Source organism: Camarhynchus parvulus, chromosome 28 (genome assembly GCF_901933205.1).
Source record: "Camarhynchus parvulus chromosome 28, STF_HiC, whole genome shotgun sequence".
Lineage (NCBI taxonomy): Eukaryota > Metazoa > Chordata > Aves > Passeriformes > Thraupidae > Camarhynchus > Camarhynchus parvulus.
In genome coordinates this window covers 4,162,928-4,182,442 of record NC_044598.1, presented here as the reverse complement: position 1 = coordinate 4,182,442, position 19,515 = coordinate 4,162,928, and the positions used below count along the sequence as shown (strand labels likewise).

General features: G+C 42.2%; 1 protein-coding gene across 1 annotated transcript in view; it reads left to right on the top strand.

Moving 5' to 3' along the window:
- Positions 1-19,515, top strand: part of DOT1L (DOT1 like histone lysine methyltransferase) — an 89,552-nt gene that overhangs the window by 48,166 nt on the left and 21,871 nt on the right. The window contains 11 exon segments of the mRNA XM_030966557.1: positions 1,649-1,755; positions 2,740-2,781; positions 4,669-4,752; positions 6,860-7,094; positions 7,864-7,977; positions 11,441-11,532; positions 14,644-14,745; positions 15,376-15,513; positions 16,370-16,495; positions 17,431-17,912; positions 19,196-19,319. Of these exon segments, the coding sequence (XP_030822417.1) occupies positions 1,649-1,755; positions 2,740-2,781; positions 4,669-4,752; positions 6,860-7,094; positions 7,864-7,977; positions 11,441-11,532; positions 14,644-14,745; positions 15,376-15,513; positions 16,370-16,495; positions 17,431-17,912; positions 19,196-19,319 (1,646 nt within the window).

The following is a 19,515-nucleotide window of genomic DNA, read 5'->3' as shown; positions in this document are numbered from 1 at the left end:
GATCTGCAAACCAGATTTCTCTGTGTTGGTTATTGTAAAATCAGGGCACCCCAGACAAAGGAAAATGATTGGCATCTGAGTCTATGGCTCTGGAATGCTGAATACTTGCTTTATTAAAGCTATATTATACTATAATGAAAAGATTTATATCACATTATATCATACTATACCATATAATATAATATAATATAATATAATATAATATAATATAATATAATATAATATAATATAATATAATATAATATAATATAATATAATATAATATAATATAATATAATATAATATAATATATCATTGTATATTACATAATAAATATCATATCATATCTAATATAATATCATATCACATTATATTCTATTATATTCTCTGATAGCATATTCTATTCTATATATTATATTCTGTATATTATATTACATTATATTATTATTACATTATAGCACATTATAGCATTATACATTATAATATATTACATTACATCTTATTATACTATATTTTATCTTATCATATCATAGGATAATATATTAATTATATTATATTTCTTATATAATATAATATCATATATTATATTAATTATTATATTTCTTATGTTATATAATACTTACTTCTAACTTTTAACTACTATTGAAAGCTTGTGACTGTCAGCTGACAGTCCTGACACACAGACATGGATCTAATTGTTTAATGAATTAAAACACTATCGCTGGAATCTAATAATTTAATTTTTTAGGTAAATGATCTTCTAACACATTCTACATGTTCACAAAACAACAGGAGCAGTAAATGAGATCAGAATTGCTTTCCCTCTGTGCTTCTCCAGGAAAAAACCTGAGAGAATTCTGTGTCTCTCTCTGTTCAGAGGGCGTGTGAATAGTGCAGTTGGTGCCTGGCTGGTGTCACCCCCTGATGCCCAGGGGTGCCAGGGGCAGTGACACGGGGGGGAATGGGGCTCTTGGATCCCCTCCAGGCCATGGGGGCTGGCGCTGGGAAATGCCAAAGTCAACTCAGGCACCGCCATTCCCAGGCTCCGTGTGCTGACGGACACCCCAGTGCCCGGGGCCAGGGCAAACGGGGTGCTATCCACCCCCCCAGATCCTCCTCTTCCTCACACGTGTGCTCCTGCACGTGTTCTTCCTCTGGGACTGTTTTGGGAGCAGCCAGGAGCCTGCAGCATCCCCTTTGCTCAGAGGCTGAGGCTGTGGCGGGGCCAAGGTTGGGTTTGGCTCTGCTTTGGGCATGGAGCCAGCACCTGGAGCCGGAGCCGTGGAGATGCTTGGGGCCGGTTCATCCCACTGTGGGGTTACTGTGCAGCACCCACATCATCTGTGCAGGGAAAAATTAGGGTGCTGAGCTGCTCTGGGAGCTGTGGCAAAGGAGGTTCATCCCGCTGTGGGGATACTGTGCAGTACCCACATCATCTTGGATAATGCTGTGAGAAATGCACTGCCTGTTCATGGCCAAAAATATAAAGTATTGATTGTGCTCTGAGTTTTGAGTGAAATTTTGAGGGAAAAATTAGGGTGCTGAGCTGCTCTGGGAGCTGTGGCAAAGGAGGGATGGCAGGGAGAGACGCTGGAGTGCTGAGAGTGCCCTTGGCCTCAGCCCAAAATCGTCACTGTGTCTCCTAACCAGCTCCTGTCTCCTCCCACAGATATTGGCACTATCATGAGGGTTGTGGAGCTGTCACCACTGAAGGGCTCTGTGTCCTGGACGGGGAAGCCAGTCTCCTACTACCTGCACACCATTGACAGAACCATAGTGAGTACCCGGGCTGCCTGTGCCCTGCTCCTGGCAGCACTTCCAGCTCCACGTCCTTCTGCCTGGGGCTTGTGTTCCTGTCCCTTTGTGGGTTTGCACACCTGAGTGTGCAAACTGCCTGCTCCAGGGTTGTACACACACCCTGGGGTTAAGGGCAGTGCTGATTTACTGAAGCTGCAGAGATTCTCTGATAAAATTCCTTCTGCAGCTGCTCAGAATTGGGCTCTCCTGCCGTCCTTTCCTCAGAGGGGAAAGACTCAGTGGGGCTTTGATTCCTCTGTGGTGCGCAGATCATTTAATCCAGTCATATTCAACCAGTAAATCTCAATTTTAGTAGAATTCTCAGCTGCTGTAGAAGCAGCCCAAGCTCCATAACAATGATAATGCATTCACTGTTTTTTTTTCAATTAAAGAAAACTCAACCAACAACAATAAATAACCCATGCAACAGCCCCCCCATCAAAAACACCAACCCCCCACCAAAAAGCCCCCAAGCCCCTCATAAAACCCAACAAACCCTTTGGAAATGAAAAATTTCATGGACAAATCATTTATCCCACCCCAAGGTTTTTGCAGTGGGATAATAATGCTGTTTTCCTTCCTCTGCTGTAGTCTAATAAAGCTTTTGTTCAGGAATGTGCCAGAGTGCAGATAAATGTGGTGGAGTACGAGGGTGCAGCAGCTTCAGTGCAAATAATTTCATTGAAAATCAGCCTGTGCTGAGGGGAGATATGTGACACAAAGCTTTAAAACAAGGCCAGGAGTGGTGGGGATGATAAAACCTTGTAGAGGTTGGATTATGCCCTGTTACACAACAGGCTGGGTGCCTGAAAAGAATGAATGTAAATGGCTTCTTGATGTAGCTTATCAAAGCAAAGCAGTCAGAATTTCTGCAGCTCTGCACTTGTTCTAAGCTAATATTTTATTCTTCTGTGTTCATCTGTCATGGTTTTGAGGATGACTCTCTTCTCTTTCTATTTTCAGCTTGAAAACTATTTTTCTAGTCTCAAAAATCCAAAACTCAGGGTAAGTTTCAATCATTTTCTGTAGAAAACTCAGAGTTAAGGGAGCAGCCACTGTGAGGAATTTAATCACAGGTGGACAGAATTGATTGGAAATCAGATTTTCTTGCTAGGCAAAGAACATGGAGCTAATTGAAGGGAAGTCTCAGATGCCATCAAGCACTAATTCAATCATGTCCAAGGGATTTCTAATAGAGAATTAATGGGGCAGCCCCAAGGTGCTTTTACCTTGCACTGGAGGTCTGTAATGAGCTATTTCTTCATTAAAGAACTGGAATTAAAGAAGGGAATGATGGTTTGAATCTGTCCCAGTGCTCAGCTCCTGAAATGAAGCTGAGCAATGCTCTGAAATGTTCCTTTTGGGACGTGCCATTGGAGGCACAGAGTGAGTTGTCATTTGCTGCAGTCTGGGCTGTTACACGTGGAATTAAAATGCCAGAGAGTTTTTGGGACTGTGCAGGGCTGGGTTAACCTGAAATAATCAATGGATTCCCAGGAAGAGAATTAAGTGAGGCCACTTAATTTAAAATTTCAGGTGAATGTTCATCCTCAGGCTGACTGGCTCTGTAAGAACAGACTCATGGGGGCTCTGAAAGGAAATTGTTTCAGATTGCTCCATTCAAATCTGGGGCAAAAAAAACTTCTTAGAGGAAAAAAAAAAAATCAGGGTACTTCTGACCTTCCCTGCTTTTTACACTTAAACCTGCCACTGGTTTGGTTGATAATGTGCTTAAATCAAAGGAGTGTTGGAATTGTCAGAAATCTTAAGCAGATAAAACCTCACCTGGAAGGTGCAGGAAAGGCTTTCACTGAACTCTTGGAAATTTCCTGTCTGAAAGAGGTTTTATTTTGTGAGAGAAAAAGAGATTTTTCTCTGAACAGGGAAATTTCCTGTCAGCCTGGGAAAAAATCAGCCTGAAAAGTTCCTGGGTTTTTTTGGTTTTTTATTAGTCACCTCAACAAACTTGGCTGAAGTTGAATGAGATGATGATTAATGGCATTGCCATTTCCAGTTGTGGAAGATTTTTAATGTGTCACCATGAAATGCTGGGGATGTGGGAAGCTATTAAAGTGCACATTATTATTATTATTATTGTTGTTGTTATTGTTATTATTGTTAGTGTTATTAGTATTAGTATTGTTACTATTATTATTGCTATTCTTATTACTATTATTATTTAATCATGACCATGTATATATACCATATTTTTATATATATTTTGCCATAATATTTACATATTATATATATTAAAGAATAGTAATAATAACAGCAACACTAATATAATAATATTAACACTATTAATGTAATATTAATACATTATTGATACAATAGTATTATAATCTTATTATTGTTATTATTATTGTTAGTGTTACTAGTATTATTACTATTATTATTGCTATTGTTATTTAATCAAAATTGTGTATATATACTATATTTTAATATATTTTACCACATTATTTACATATGATATGTAATAAATAATAGCGATGATAACAATAATAACAACACTCATATTAATAGTATTAACAATTTAAATAGAATATTAATATAGCATTAATAAGATATTGGTATGATACTTTAAATAATAATGGTAATGATTAATAATAATAATAACAACAACAACAACAACAACAACAACAACAATAATAGATTATTTAAAATGGGACCTGATACAGCAGTGTGGGGCTGGGAAGGGAGAATATAGGAAGAGGTTGAGATTTACTCTCCTCTGGAGGTGGAAGAGGATTTGTTCCCACCTGAGTGTGGCCTGAGCCAAGGGGAATTTTGTTCCCCTTTCTTGTGGAAAATGAAGGTGGGAAAGAAGGTGATCTGTATTGCAAAGGAATAAAACATGAGCAGATGGTGAAATGTCCCCTCCCTTGTCCCCAGGAGGAACAAGAGGCAGCTAGACGTCGTCAACAAAGAGAAAACAAAAGTAACACAACTACTCCAACGAAGGTCCAAGAAAACAAGGTGAGCATCCTGCATTTGTGGGTGCTGAGTGGTTCCTGTGGCTGAGCTGCTCTGAGTCAGGAGGAGGCTCTGGGGGAAGGTTTTACTCTGGAGCTATTAATGTGCCCAAAAATATGATGGAGCGAGTTAATAAAAGCTGCTCTTGGGAGTTGCACCACTAATTCTGGAAGGAAAAAAAAAAAAGTGTTGCAAGATGAATAGTTGGTTGTCCACCCTCGCTTGCATCCAGCAGGAGTTTGCAGAGCTGTCCCTGAGTCACAGCCCACTGAATGGAGCTCAGGGTGTGCTGAGTCTTCTGCAAAGACTCATTTCCTTTCTTGGGTAATGCTGTGAGAAATGCATTGCCTGTTCATGGCCAAAAATATAAAGTATTGACTGTACTCTGAGTTTTGAGTGAAATTCAGTTGAGGAATGTAGTCAGGGAAGGATGAATAATCAGCTTTTGTTAGACAGCAGGTACAGCAGGTACAGATTTAACAGAATCACAGAACAGTTTGGCTGGAAGGGACCTCAAAGCCCACCCAGTGCCACCCCTGCCATGGCAGGGACACCTCCCACTGTCCCAGGTGCTCCCAGCCCTGCCCAGCCTGGCCTTAGGCACTGCCAGGGATCCAGGGGCAGCCCCAGCTGCTCTGGGCACCCTGTGCCAGGGCCTGCCCACCCTGCCAGGGAACAATTCCTACCCAAGATCCCGTCCAGCCCTGCCTGAAGTTTCCCTCCCTCAGCATTTTCTTTTCTTTAATGAATTCTTGGAATAGATTTTTTTTCTAACTTACAGATGGGGCAACTGAGAGGTGCTTTAAAAACTTTTATTCTATTTTTAGTCTAATGAGAAGGGTGAGACAATACAGATGTTATAATTCACATCACAATCAGAAGCCAACTATTTCCTAATTACAATATATTATAAGCATTTTTTGGCTTATCAGTTTTAGCTACTTATGCTGTAAATGCCTTAAAGCCAATCATCTAAAATTACCCCTTGTGGATCCCACTACATTTCATCTTCCATAGTTTAATTCCTCTAAAGTATTTAGTCTTTTTTGTAAAGATACCTTTTAAAACTTGTTTCTAGTTCCATTTCTCTCTCAACAATGTCTGTCCTATTCCATTGCATTTCTAGGTCAGTATTTCTTATTTCAAAGTTTACATACAGATACACACTGTGTGAGCCTTCTGTCAAACTTTAAAAATTGTCAAAATGTAACTGTCACAAACTGTAACAAACTGTGAAAATTTAAAAATTTTCTACAAACCCATTTCCCACAATGAATGAGTCCAGAAGAGAATGAGCACAACCCCTTGGGAACAACTCTTTTCCCAAGCAAGTCCACTTCCCTGGCAAGTTATTGAACTACAGTGCACTAGTTTCCTTTCAGAAACATAATTTCAGAAATGATATTTTATATATATATATACATATATATATATAAGAAATATATTTCAATAATAATGGAACACCATTATTTTTGATATTATATATAATATATGTATCATATCAGAAATACATTTCATTGATAAAAATAAAACACCACTAATTCTGATATAATATATCATCTATATATCATATCAGAAATAGATTTCAATAATAATGAAGAAACACCATTATTTATGATATTATATACCATATATATATCATATATATATATAATATCACAAGTATATTTCATTAATAAAAATGGAACACAATTATTTCTGATATGATATATCCTTTATATATATCCTTGATAAAATCCTTTTTATCCTTGATAAAAATGAAACACTATTAATTCTAATATAATATATATAATATCAGAAATATATTTCATGATTAAAATGAAACACCATTAATTCTGATATGATATATCATTTATATGTCATATCAGAAATAGATTTCAATAACAATAGTGAAACATCATTATTTCTGATATATTATATATATCATATCAGAAATATATGTAATTAATAATAATGAAACACCTTTTTTCTGATATGATATATCATATATATATATATCATATCAGAAATGTATTTCATTAATAAAACTGAAACACCAATATGAATGTTTGCTGAAAAGGAATTCTGCACTTGGAGGTAGAAATGACCAAATTTTTTCTAAATCTCTCAGGATTCTGGTGCTGAAGAAGAAAAAGCTGCAGCAAATTCTGTTAAAAAGCCATCTCCCTCCAAGGCCAGGAAGAAGAAGCTGAGTAAGAAGGGCAGGAAAATGGCAGGGAGGAAACGAGGGCGCCCCAAGAAAATGAACACGGCGAGCACTGAGCGCAAGACCAAGAAGAACCAAACTGCACTAGAAATTCTGCATGCTCAGACTGTCTCCCAGACATCTTCATCCTCTCCTCAGGGTGAGTGCAGGGGTGTGCAAGAGCCTGGAACAGTCTCTGAAGCTCTGGACGTGGTGGTTTTTCCTTTGTTGCCAGTTTGATTTGGATTTTGTTGCGTAATTTCCCTGTTGTCACCAGAGCAGAGCTGTCCTTTAGGAGGTGGTGGTGATGGGGTTGATGGTGATGGATGTGGGTGGGATTAATGAATTGCTGGTGATTAATGTGTTAATGATGATGGCATTCATGTACTGATGGTTTGGGGGTGGGATTAATGGTGATTGATGGTGATTAATGCATTGATGGGGCTGGGGGTGGGATCTGTCTGTGGGTACTCAGCCAGGAGCTGGGGCTGTTGCCTTCTCTGAGCTGCTGTTCTTAGAATGGACCACAGAGACCCTGCCCAGCACTTTGGAGCAGTGTGTGGATGTGTTTGAAGCTCTGTGTTGATGGACTAAGCTGCTGGATCTCATTACAAATCCTCCTCTGTGCCCCCACCTGGCAATGCTGACTTAGAATCACAGAATCCTGGGATGGTTTGGCTTGGAAGAGACCTCAAAGCCCATCCAGTGCCACCCCTGCCATGGCAGGGACACCTCCCACTGTCCCAGGCTGCTCCAACCCTGTCCAAGCCAGCCTTGGACACTGCCAGGGATGATCCCTCTCAACCCAAACCAATGCCAGGATTCTGTGCCATGTTTTCAGGATTCTGTGCCATGTTTTCAGTGGCAGAGCTCCTGTCCTTGTCCCAAACACTGAGTGCTGACCTGAGGTTGTGTTTGTGTTTCTCCAGATGCCTACAAGTCACCTCATAGCCCATTTTTCCAACTACCTCCTAAAGTGCAACGGCATTCGTCCAACCAGCTCCTGGTGACACCCACCCCCCCTGCACTACAGAAGCTGCTAGGTAAGGCCTGCCCACCCCCCTTTGGGCTTGTTTGATGGGGCAGGAGGGGGATTCTCTCCTCCCCACCTTCCCCTGCCTGCCCCACATCTGTCAGAACCCAGGACATTCCTCTGGCTGCCCTGGAGGACTCCAGACCCTGGCAGGGGGCTCAGAGACCTTGGCGTGGACTCAAAGACACCTGTGACTTTGATTTTAACCCATGGAAACAATCCCCAGCTTTGTGTGAAAAGTTACAAGCCTCAAGGGCTTAAATAGAAAGATAGTTATTTTATTACCAAGTGAAAATGTAGAATTTTGGAGTTTTTAGAGTGGGGGTTCAAGAAGCAAGATAGAAGAATTTGGGCATGTCCTTCTTTCTTCTTCTTGTTCTCCATCTTCTGCAGTGATGGTGACACTTTTAGATTGGTTTAGGATAGAGACAGACTGTCTAACATAGGTGATAGGTATTGGAAAATTATTATAAATAAAGTACACTTAGTTTGTAGTATAAAAAGCCACCACCACCCCAAGGGCAGGGACTGTGCCACAACCCAACCTGCTGGACAGACCTCAGCAGGTCAGAGAAAGAATAGAAAAGTTTTAAAAAAATAAACAACCTTGAGAACCAGAGCTGAAGAATCCCAACTTCTTCTTCAAGCACGAAGCTAAGAAGAAAGACTTTTGATACCTCAAGAGCCATTCCAGCAACATCTCAGAACCTGAGACACATCCTTGGGCAGCACCACAAGTCCCTCCCTCCTGCTGAAGTTGGTGTTTCACTCTGCATTTCTTCTCTGATGTTGTTTCAGCTCTCCTTTGGCACAACAGGCAGCGAGCCTGGATTTAGTCAGAAATAGCTTTATTTGAAATGAAACCATTCTCTTAATCCTGGGGAACACCACTCTGTTGTGGTGTTGTGAGGGTTTTCAAGACAAGGTGAAAAATGAGAATTAATTTCAAGTTTTCAGAAAGTTGATTCATTTTTTCTTATATTATATCACATTATATCACAACATATCACATTATATCACAACATATCACATTATATCACATTATATTATATTATATTATACTATTTTACATAATATAATATAATATAATATAATATAATATAATATAATATAATATAATATAATATAATATAATATAATATAATATAATATAATATAATATAATATAATATAATATAATATAATATAATATAATATAAATCATAGCATATTATATTATACCATATCATAGTATATAATGTATCATAGTATTTAATATCATAGTATATCATATTACATCATATAATATGACATTATATTATGCAAATTATTTATTAAAACTATGCTAAAAAAAGATAAAGGAAATTTTAGGAAGCTAGACAAGAAGAGTAATAAAAACCTGTGACAGACGCAGAGATTCTGACACAGCTGGCTGTGATTAGCCATTAATTAAAAACAATTCACATGTTTGGATAAACAATTTCCAGGTTATATTCTAGAGGAACAAAACATGGAGAAGCTGAAGCTTCTCAGGAGAATAATCCTGGCAAAGAGATTTTTCATAAAATATCCTGGTGACGCCTCTCTTAATTCCTCTGCTGAGCTCAGGGCCCATAAATGAGATCCTGTCTCAGAGGCTGAGCTCACACAGGTGCGGTTGGAAAATGCAGGAGGTGATAAAGAAAAACCTGGAGGCTTTTTTTGTTTTATCTTCTCTGCCTGTCCCCTCCCAGCTGTTTCTGGCTTTTGGCATTAGCAGGAGCCAGCCCAGGATGCTCTGGGATGTGGCACAGGGGGACCAAGGGTACCAGAGGTGTCCTTACCTTGGGCTCTGCTGAGTTTGTGCCAGTCATGGCTGATTCCTGGTGCAAGAGAGAGAAAAAGAATGATTAAAGGCATATTTTGTGGCTAAAGAGTGATTTTGGAGGCAAAAGAGTAATTTTGAGGGATATTTTGTGGCAAAAAGAATGATTTCTTTTTTTTTTTTGAGGGATATTTTGTGGGATATTTTATGGCAAAAGTGTGATTTTTGAGGGATATTTTGTGGCCAAAGTGATTTTTGCAAGGTTATTTTGGGGCAAAAGAATGATTTTTGAGGGATATTTTTTGGGATATTTTGTGGCAAAAGAGTGAGGTTTTTGAGGGATGTTTTGAGGAATACTTTGTGGCAAAGGAGTGATTTTTTTTTTGAAGGGTTATTTTGTGGCAAAAGAGCGATTGATGTTTTTAAGGAATAGTTTGTTGGATATTTTGTGGCAAAAGAGTGATTCTTGAGGGCTATTTTGTGGCAAAAAAGTGATTTTCAGGGATATTTTGTGGCAAAAATGATTTTGAGGGATGTTTTGTGGCAAAAGTGATTTTGAGGGATATTTTCTGGCAAAAAAAAGGTGATTTTTAGGGATGTTTTGTGGCAATGGAATGATTTTTGAGGGATATTTTGTGGCCAAAGAGTGATTTTGATGGATATTAAAGTGGTTTTGAGGAATATTTTATAGCAAAGGAGTGATTTTTGAGGGATATTTTGTGGCAAAAGAGTGATTTTGAGGAATGTTTTGAGGCAGGGTGGATGGGGACATGGCTTCCATTGGAATTGATGGATCCAAGAGCTCCTTTTGTGCCAGGAGAGGCATTTCCAGCATGTTCCTAAATCCATCCTCAGTGGCTTAGTCTGACTTGGAGTCCAAATCAAAATCAAGGGACAGACAAGTGAGGAGAGGTGGCCAGGGAGGAAATGGGGGCAAACAGGGGCATTGCATTTGCCCCCTGCTGAAATCTCTCATCTGTTTTATTTATTTTTTTCTCCTATTTCTATTTATTTATTATTTTATTTCCATTTTTAATGGCTTAGTTTGACTTTGAGTCCAAATCGAAAGCAAGGGACAGAAAAGTGAAGAGAGGTGGGCAGAGGGGAAATAGGGGTGGAAAGGGGCATAGCATTTACCCCTGCCTGAATTCCTCATCTGATTTATTTTTATTTTATCTATTTATTTTTATTTATTATTCTATTTCCTTTTTTAATGGCTTAGTTTGAGTCCAAATCAAAAGCAAGGGACAGAGAAGTGAGGAGAGGTGGCCAGGGAGGAAATGGGGGCAAACAGGGGCATGGCGTTTACCCTGCTGAAATTCCTCATCTGATTTATTTTTATTTTATCTATTTATTTTTATTTATTATTCTATTTCCATCCTCAGTGGCTTATTCTGACTTTGAGTCCAAATGAAAAGCAAGGGAGAGACAAGTGAGGAGAGGTGGCTGGGGGGAAATGGGGGCAAACAGGGGCATGGCATTTACCCTGCTGAAGCACCTCATCTGAATTATTTTTATTTTATCTATTTATTTTATTTCCATTTTTAATGGCTTAGTCTGACTTTGAGTCCAAATTGGAAGCAAGGGAGAGACAAGTGATATATTGGAGAGGTGGCCAGAGGGGAAATAGGGGTGGACAGGGACATGACATTTATCCCTGCTGAAATCCCTCATCTGATTTATTTTGCAGACTCATTTAAGATCCAGTACATGCAGTTCATGGCATACATGAAAACTCCTCAGTACAAAGCAAGCCTGCAACAGTTACTGGAGCAGGAAAAGGTGAGTCTCACTTTTTCACATTTCTAAACAAAATTACCAGACTCTGAAGTTCCTTGGATGTGGGGAAGAGTGCTGGGGATGGGAATTGTGTGCATTTACACCAGTCCTGCTTAAGGTGAGCAGCTGCCAGGGGATTTTGTTGCTAAACTCATTTTTTGTGTGTTTAAATCACACAAAAATGAGAGAGCTGCACCTCCCCTTTTCCCTGACAATGCTGACTTAGAATCAGAGAATCCTGAAATGGTTTGGGTTGGGAGAGACCTCAGAGCCCATCCAGTGCCAGCCCTGCCATGGCAGGGACACCTCCCACTGTCCCAGGCTGCTCCAACCCTGTCCAAGCCAGCCTTGGGCACTGCCAGGGATGGTTCCTCCCAACCCAAACCAATTCCAGGATTTTATGAACCACAGTTCATAGAATTATGGATTAGGAAACCATTGAACTTAGATTAAGAAACCCAAAGTGTCATCGCTGCTTGTGGGGATTCAGCAGAGCATCCTTGGTACTGATATCAGAATGGGTTGGATTGCACTGATGGGCAAAGTGTAAATGTCCCAAATCATGGACAGGAAAATGTGGAAAGGCAGGGAGGGTCCTGGAGCTGTGCACTGGGGTGTTTGTCTGCCATGGAGCCACCAGCAGAGGGAGGAGATCTCCTGCCTGAACTCCTCCTTGTCTTGCTTTGTCTCACTGATAAATGATTTCACTGCTTATCAATTAGCCCTGATGGGTCTGTTCTACTGCTTCTGGGGAGGAGCTTTCCCCATAATGCTCAGAATTAAACTCAAAAACCTTGCAGGGCCTGAAGGGGCTCCAGGAGAGCTGCAGAGGGACTGGGGACAAGGCCTGGAGGGACAGGAGCCAGGGAATGGCTCCCACTGCCAGAGGGCAGGGCTGGATGGGATCTTGGGCATCAGGAATTGTTCCCTGGCAGGGTGGGCAGGCCCTGGCACAGGGTGCCCAGAGCAGCTGGGGCTGCCCCTGGATCCCTGGCAGTGCCCAAGGCCAGGCTGGACAGGGCTTGGAGCAGCCTGGGACAGTGGAAGGTGTCCCTGCCATGGCAGGGGTGGCACTGGATGGGCTTTGAGGTCCCTCCCAACCCAAACCAGTCTTGAATTCTCTCCAGGTCCAGCTTTTGGCATTCCCTGTGGAAGCTTTCCTTCACTCTGTAGTCTTTGTGAGAGTGTCAGAAAAAAGCCACAGGGCTTTTTTTATCGTGTTTTCCACACTGGGAACTCTCCAGAGGAGAGAAATTAACTTTTGCCACCCCATTCCTTACTGAGAAGTGGTTGGTTCTGCTCTGGTGTTCATGGAAACCTCTTTTCTGTGGTTATTTCCATTTGCTTTCACAGTCAATCAGCACTTAGAACTTTCATCTTTTTCCTTAAGCAGCAGATTTTTCTGCTTGTTCTGCACTTGTCAGGAAAGTCAGCATGAAGTGAACTTGTCTCCTGCACAAATGAAATGATGGTGTGCAAGGGTTGTGCCCTGCACAGAGAATGAATCAGGGGTGTGGAAAAGTCATCACTTGGTGCTGGTGTCCAACAGCTGCTCCACACTTTCAAATGTTAAAATGAGGAATTCAGTATGAAAATATTTTTTTATGGAGTGTTACATGGCAAATTAAACCTGACAGAGGCAGAACTTGGCTGGGTGAGGGGCTGGGTATGGTCTGTTCAGTAACTCCCTCTTACAGGAAGGTTTTCAAGTACAATAAAAATCTCTGTGTAATAATGATTTTGAAGTCAGCTGCTGCTTCTCAGAGTGCCCTTAGATGGAGCTGTCAGCCCCTGCACTGTCTGGGAAGGCTGAATGAAATGCCTCATGTTGAAAACAAAACTGATTTTCCAGCATCCCCCAGAGCAGCCCCTTTAGCATTGCAGGGACTTTTCCCAAGCCAGGTCTGTGTGTTCCTGCATGTGGGGAATTTCCAGCACTGCTGCTTCCCTGCTTGCAATATCAGCCATGGAATTATTAAGGTTGGAAAGGATCATTGTGCTTTTTGCCCTTGTTCCCCACTTTTCCTGGAGCAGTGGCTCAGTCTGTGCAATCCCTGCTTGGCTTCTGCAGCACAAGGTGGAGAACAGGATAATCCCAAATTCCCTGTGCTTTCTGCGCTAATCCTGCAATTGGGGCTGGGTAAATGAGGCTCTTCAGCCAGTCCTACCTTGCCCTTTGCTGTGCATGGCCATGGATTGAGGGAGCAGGGACCTGGTTAAGGAATGTTCTGGGCAGGGAATTGCTGTGAGTGGCTCAGGTGACCTGCTGAAATAATGGGGGCACAAGTATATAAGTATATAATAATATAATATTGTATAATAAATAAATATATATAATATATCATATATATATAGTGTATATATATGTGTATGTATGTATATATAATATAATATAATATAATATAATATAATATAATATAATATAATATAATATAATATAATATAATATAATATAATATAATATAATATAATATAGTATAGTATAGTATAATAGTATACTATAGTATAGTATAGTATATAATAGTATATAAGTATATAATAATGGTGGCACAAGTAGGAAAACTGGTCTGGCTTATTTAGGACTTTGTTCCTGCCTCCCCCCCAGTGTATTTTCATTTACTGCATCTCTTCCATGAGTGTTGCACAGGGCAACTCTGAGCTGGGGCTCTGGGGATTTAGAGCCAGTTCCCTGTTTGGGAGCAGATTTCATGCAGATAATCTTTTCCAGTTCTATTTCTGCTCTGTGGGATGTGATTATTGCTGCTGCTTCACGATGCACTAGGAAGATAAAAATGAGTTCCTAAGACTGTCTTGATTGTATTTTACCATACAGGAGGAAAAACCTACTTAAATTTAGTCAGAAATTCACTGCTTAAAAGCTCTTTACTACTTAAAACCTACCTCAATTTAGTCAGAAATTTACTACTTAAAGGTTCTTTACAGCTGACTTAACTCCATCAGTATCACACCCAACAAATCCAGGCTTTCAGGAGCCTAGGGCAGGGCTGGATGAGTTCTCCTGCATCCAGGTTCTCTCCTAAATTGCTCCACAAATCTCCTTGAGACGGCCCATGCTGCAGCTGGTGCTCAAAGTGTGTTTTTTCCCTCTTCCAGGAGAAGAATGCTCAGCTGCTGGGGACAGCCCAGCAGTTGTTCACCCACTGCCAGGCCCAGAAGGAGGAAATCAAACGCCTGTTCCAGCAGAAGCTCGATGAGGTACCTCTGTGCTGGGGGGATGTTTCTAAATCAGCTGCTTGCAAACATTTCTGGTCCAGCTAAGTGAGAGCAGAGCAGTCTCAGCTCTTCAGTCCCTGCTTTGCAGCAGATCAGGCTCAGAAAGGTGCAATGTGTGTCACTCTCTGGTGATGTTTTGTGCTTGTTGTTGGAATTGTTGTGTGCCTGGTGCCCAAGGAAGGGGACAAACCACAGCCAGGTGGTGTTTGGTGGAAGATTCACCCTCTGCTGCTCAAACAAACTCTGTGCTGCCAACCTAGCTCAGGAGCACAGGAGGGAAATGTGGGGGCTGTCCACAGACAGTTCTGTTGGCTGGCAAAGCCTAAATGCCAGTTTTACAGTTGTAGGGGTGGAACAGAAGCTCCAAGATCCTTGTATCCCTCCTTGTTATCCCCCAGCAGCCACAAAGTGCCTTGGAGAATGCTGGGGGAGGTTCTGAGAGCTGCAGAGTTCTGCAGATCTCCTCAGTGCCACTTGGGAATGGGACAATCACCAGGGATGACGGTGTCAGAACCCCAGGGATGAGGGTGTCAGCACCCCAGGAATGAGGGTGCCGGTGTCAGGACCCCAGGATGAGGGTCTCAGTGACTGATCTCACCCTTCACCTTTTAGCTGGGAGTTAAAGCTCTGACGTACAACGACCTGATCCAAGCTCAGAAGGAAATCTCTGCTCACAACCAGCAGCTGAAAGAACAGACAAAACAGCTGGAGAAGGACAACAGTGAACTCAGGAACCAGAGCTTGCAGCTGGTGGGTCCAGAGGATGCTGCACTTGGGCTGAGGACAGGGCACAAGCTGGGGATGAAACATCACCCAGCTGCTCAGGGGTGATGAGGGAAACCTTCAGGAGTCCCTTTTCACCTTTGATATTCCCCATAGCAAGTCCTGAGGTGGTATCTGGCTCTGGCCTCAGCTGTGTCCCCAAACAGCTCTGGATGTCACTGGGTCTGGGTCTGGCTGGGCAGGGAGTTTGTGCAGGGCTTGCTCTGTGGTGCTCACCTTGGTAAATCAAACTTAGAGAATCATGGAACTGGTAATGTGGGAAAAGACCTGTAAGATGTTTGAGTCCAACCATCAAGGAGCAGCATCATGGTCACCAAAACACCAGGTCCTCAAGTGTCACAGCCACTTGTTTGAACACTGCCAGGGCTGGGGACTCCACCACTGCCCTGGCAACCTGTGCCAATGCCTGACCACCCTTCAGTGAGGAAATTTTACTCATCTAAACTTCCTCTGGCACAACTTGAGGCTGTTCCCTCTCCTCCTGTCCCTGTTCCCTGGGAGCAGAGCCCAACCCCTCTGGCTGTCTCCTCCTGTCAGGAGCTGTGCAGAGCCACAAGGTCCCCCCTGAGCCTCCTCAGGAGGTAGATGAGGGGAATATCTGGATGTGGAAGCAGTGAGGGTGGCTGATAACACTATTTTAGAAAGTACCACACTCCCTAGCACAAAGCTTGGGGGACTCAGTGGGTTAAGGGGTTCTTGCACATTCAGTGCAAAGTTCTGCTTGCAGCTGGGAGCCCAGGTGTGCAGGGTGAGCTCTGTTCTGACCTCTTTGTCCCTGTCCCTGTTCTGACCTCTTTGTCCCTGTCCCTGTGTGTCCCTGCAGCTGAAGGCTCGCTGTGAAGAGCTGAAGCTGGATTGGTCAACGCTGTCACTGGAGAACTTGCTGAAAGAGAAGCAGGCCTTGAAGAATCAGATTTCTGAGAAGCAAAAGCACTGTTTGGAACTGCAGGTAGAGAGCAAGGAACAAATGAAGAGTCACCAGCTTGGGATAGCTCTTGGGCAATGGGCCAGTTATGGGTGTTACACTAAATATGATGGGAAAGGATGAGCCAGGTGCTGTTTTTTTATGTATTCTTTTTTTATTCCCCCAGAAACTGAGCTTTCTATTAAAAAATTCTAGTAAATAAGGATGTAGACCAAACCTGTAAAGGCAGTAGATACCATCACCTAATTCCTTGGTGATGATGTGGAAGGAGGAATCATGGTTTATCATTACATAGAATTAAAAATCACAAGCTGGTGATTTTCGTGCATGCTCTGATGTCTCAGTTCAGGAATCACAGGGTCCCAGACTGGTTTGGCTTGGAAAGGACCTTAAAGCTCATCTCATTCCACCCCTGCCATGGGCAGGGACACCTTCCAGCATTCCAGGTTCCTCCAAGCCCATCCAGCCTGGCCTTGGACACTTCCAGGGATAGGGTGGGAATCATTTCCCCCAAGTGACATTTCTCACAGTGACAAAAAATTGAACTCCTTTGTGTGAAGAGCTTTTCTTTCCCTGTGAGATTGGCTCCAGAGCTATTCCAGCCTTTTGCTGGATGCCTTGGCATGGAGTGACTGTGCAGTACTCAGGTACTCCACACTCTTTCTGTAAGTTTGAGATATTTTCCTTTTGGTTTTAAGATCTGAAATATTCTTTCTCAGGGTCTCTGAACTACTCCCTTCACTTGGGCCTTTTGGTCTTAAGCTCAGAGCAGAAATTTTCTCTCAAATTTTGGGGTCCCTTGTTCTGCATTGTTCCCAGAAGCTGAGACACTTTTACTTAGAAGAATTTGGAAGCAAAACTCCATAATGTGGAGTTTTGATAGAATAATAGACTTTATACACTTAATAATAGAAATATTAAGTGTAGTGTTTAATGTTTGTTTTCCTCTTCATTTAAAGATCAGCATCGTGGAACTCGAGAAGAGTCAGCGGCAGCAGGAGCTGCTGCAGCTCAAGTCCTACACCCCTTCAGAGGAGCCCCTGCCAGTGCAGCTGCACAGCAAAAGCCACCTGAGCCGTGACCCTGAGGCTGAGCAGGGCAGGTTCCAGCTGGAACTGGAGTGCTCCAAGTTCCCCATGCCCCACATCAATGGCATGAGCCCTGAGCTGTCCATGAACGGCCACGCCACCCCCTACGAGCTGCAGCACGCCTTCAGCCGGCCCTCGTCCAAGCAGAACACCCCCCAGTACCCCAACTCCCACCTGGACCAAGACATTGTGCCCTGCACCCCCAACCACAGCAGCAGGCAGAAGGCAGACAAGGTGACCAGCCTGGCCCTCCCTGATTACACCAGGTTCTCCCCTGCTAAAATTGCCCTGCGCAGACACTTGAATCAGGACCATGGAGTCAATGGAAAAGCCACAGCTAATGAGATCCAGAGGTGAGAGGGGTGATAGCAGAATAAATCACATGGACTCCATGTTCTTCATGGTGGAGAAAGCCCCTTATTTGTTGAAAGTTTGACAAGAAAGTCTCACAGATATGTATGCTTAGCAGAAAGATTTTTAAATGTGGAGTCTGATGAAGGAATAGAGATGGAAGCAAGTTTTGATATAGAAGAAAAGAATTGCTGAGCCAGTCTGACTGGATAACCAAGGAGGCAAAGGGTGTGTTAGTTAGAAGGGGTTTTATGACTTAGAGCAAAGGATAGACCCACCTCAAACAAGATGTTTTTACCAAGCAGAAAGATAGCACAGGCAAACAAGTCAGCAAATGTTGCAAGTAGAAAAAAGATCTCAGAATTTTCCCATGCAAGAAAACTGAATAACAACTTCTAGCTTAAACTATAATGTACTAACTTTTAGTGATTGGAGAATAGTAACATGAATATGGTAATTATAGTAGTTATGATAGGCTATAGATAATAGTTAAGGTAGAGATTGGTTCTGCTGTATTAAGATGCTCAGGAAAGAAAAGTATCTAATGCAATGTAACCAAAACCAAAGGGTCTCCAGGCCTGCCTGCAGCTGGAACGCACAGCTGTGGGCACAGGCTCTGTCACCCACCACCCTGGACTGCTGGGATGTCTTAGATGTAACAAACTGCATTTTGGAGAGCTGCCTGGAGTCCTGCATCTCTCATTTAGGCTCTTGCACTTATTTATTCACATAATTCATTTTTATACAGTTTTTATACATTTTTGTACAGACCTCGTGTGTTACTCCAATTGGTCAGTGGTTTTCATGCCAATTATTATTAGTTAGTAACAAGTTGTTACCCTGTATTAATTGGGCATTTAAACCCCTGGTGTGTACGTGCATGGAAAGTTGTTTGTGAGAGACAGTTTTCATTTTTCTATCTAAAAACAGTTTATAAAGGTGCTGGTTGTTTGTCACCCAGGAATAGATTGTTTTGCTAACAAACTGCTCACACCAGGATTGCTTTCACATGAGAACTTGCAAAGTGCCAGCTTTGCCACTGATTCCAGCAGAGCAGGCCTTTTTTATAATTTTTCCACCTTACTGCAACAGGTAGTGTTAATAGCACTGGTAATTTAGATTGGGAAAAGATATTTTTTAAATTGGAGGTTTATCTGTTTTAAAAAAATTTGTTTCATGAAAACAAATGATGAGAGCTAATGGGGTAAATAAGGTGGGACAGTGTGGTACAGGAATTCCTTGTCACTGGCTTTTGCATCCTGACAATTGTACATCTCTCTTCCAGAGCTGAGCATGTCAAAGAGAATGGCCTTACATATCCAAGCCCTGGAATTGCAAATGGCATAAAGCTGAGTCCTCAGGAAACTCGGCCCTCCTCCCCCGCGGCCTTACCCAGTGCAGGAGAGAAGGTAAAGGATCTGCTGCTGCTCAGGGCTGACCCTGGGGCAGCAAAAGGCAGGCTGGAAAATGCAGGAATGGCCTGGAAAATGCAGGAATGGCCACACTGGAAAATGCAGGGTTGGCCAAGCTGAAAAATGCAGGAATGGCCAGCCTGGAAAATGCAGGAATTCTGCTTTCTGTGGCCAGCTTGGTATGGGAAATGAT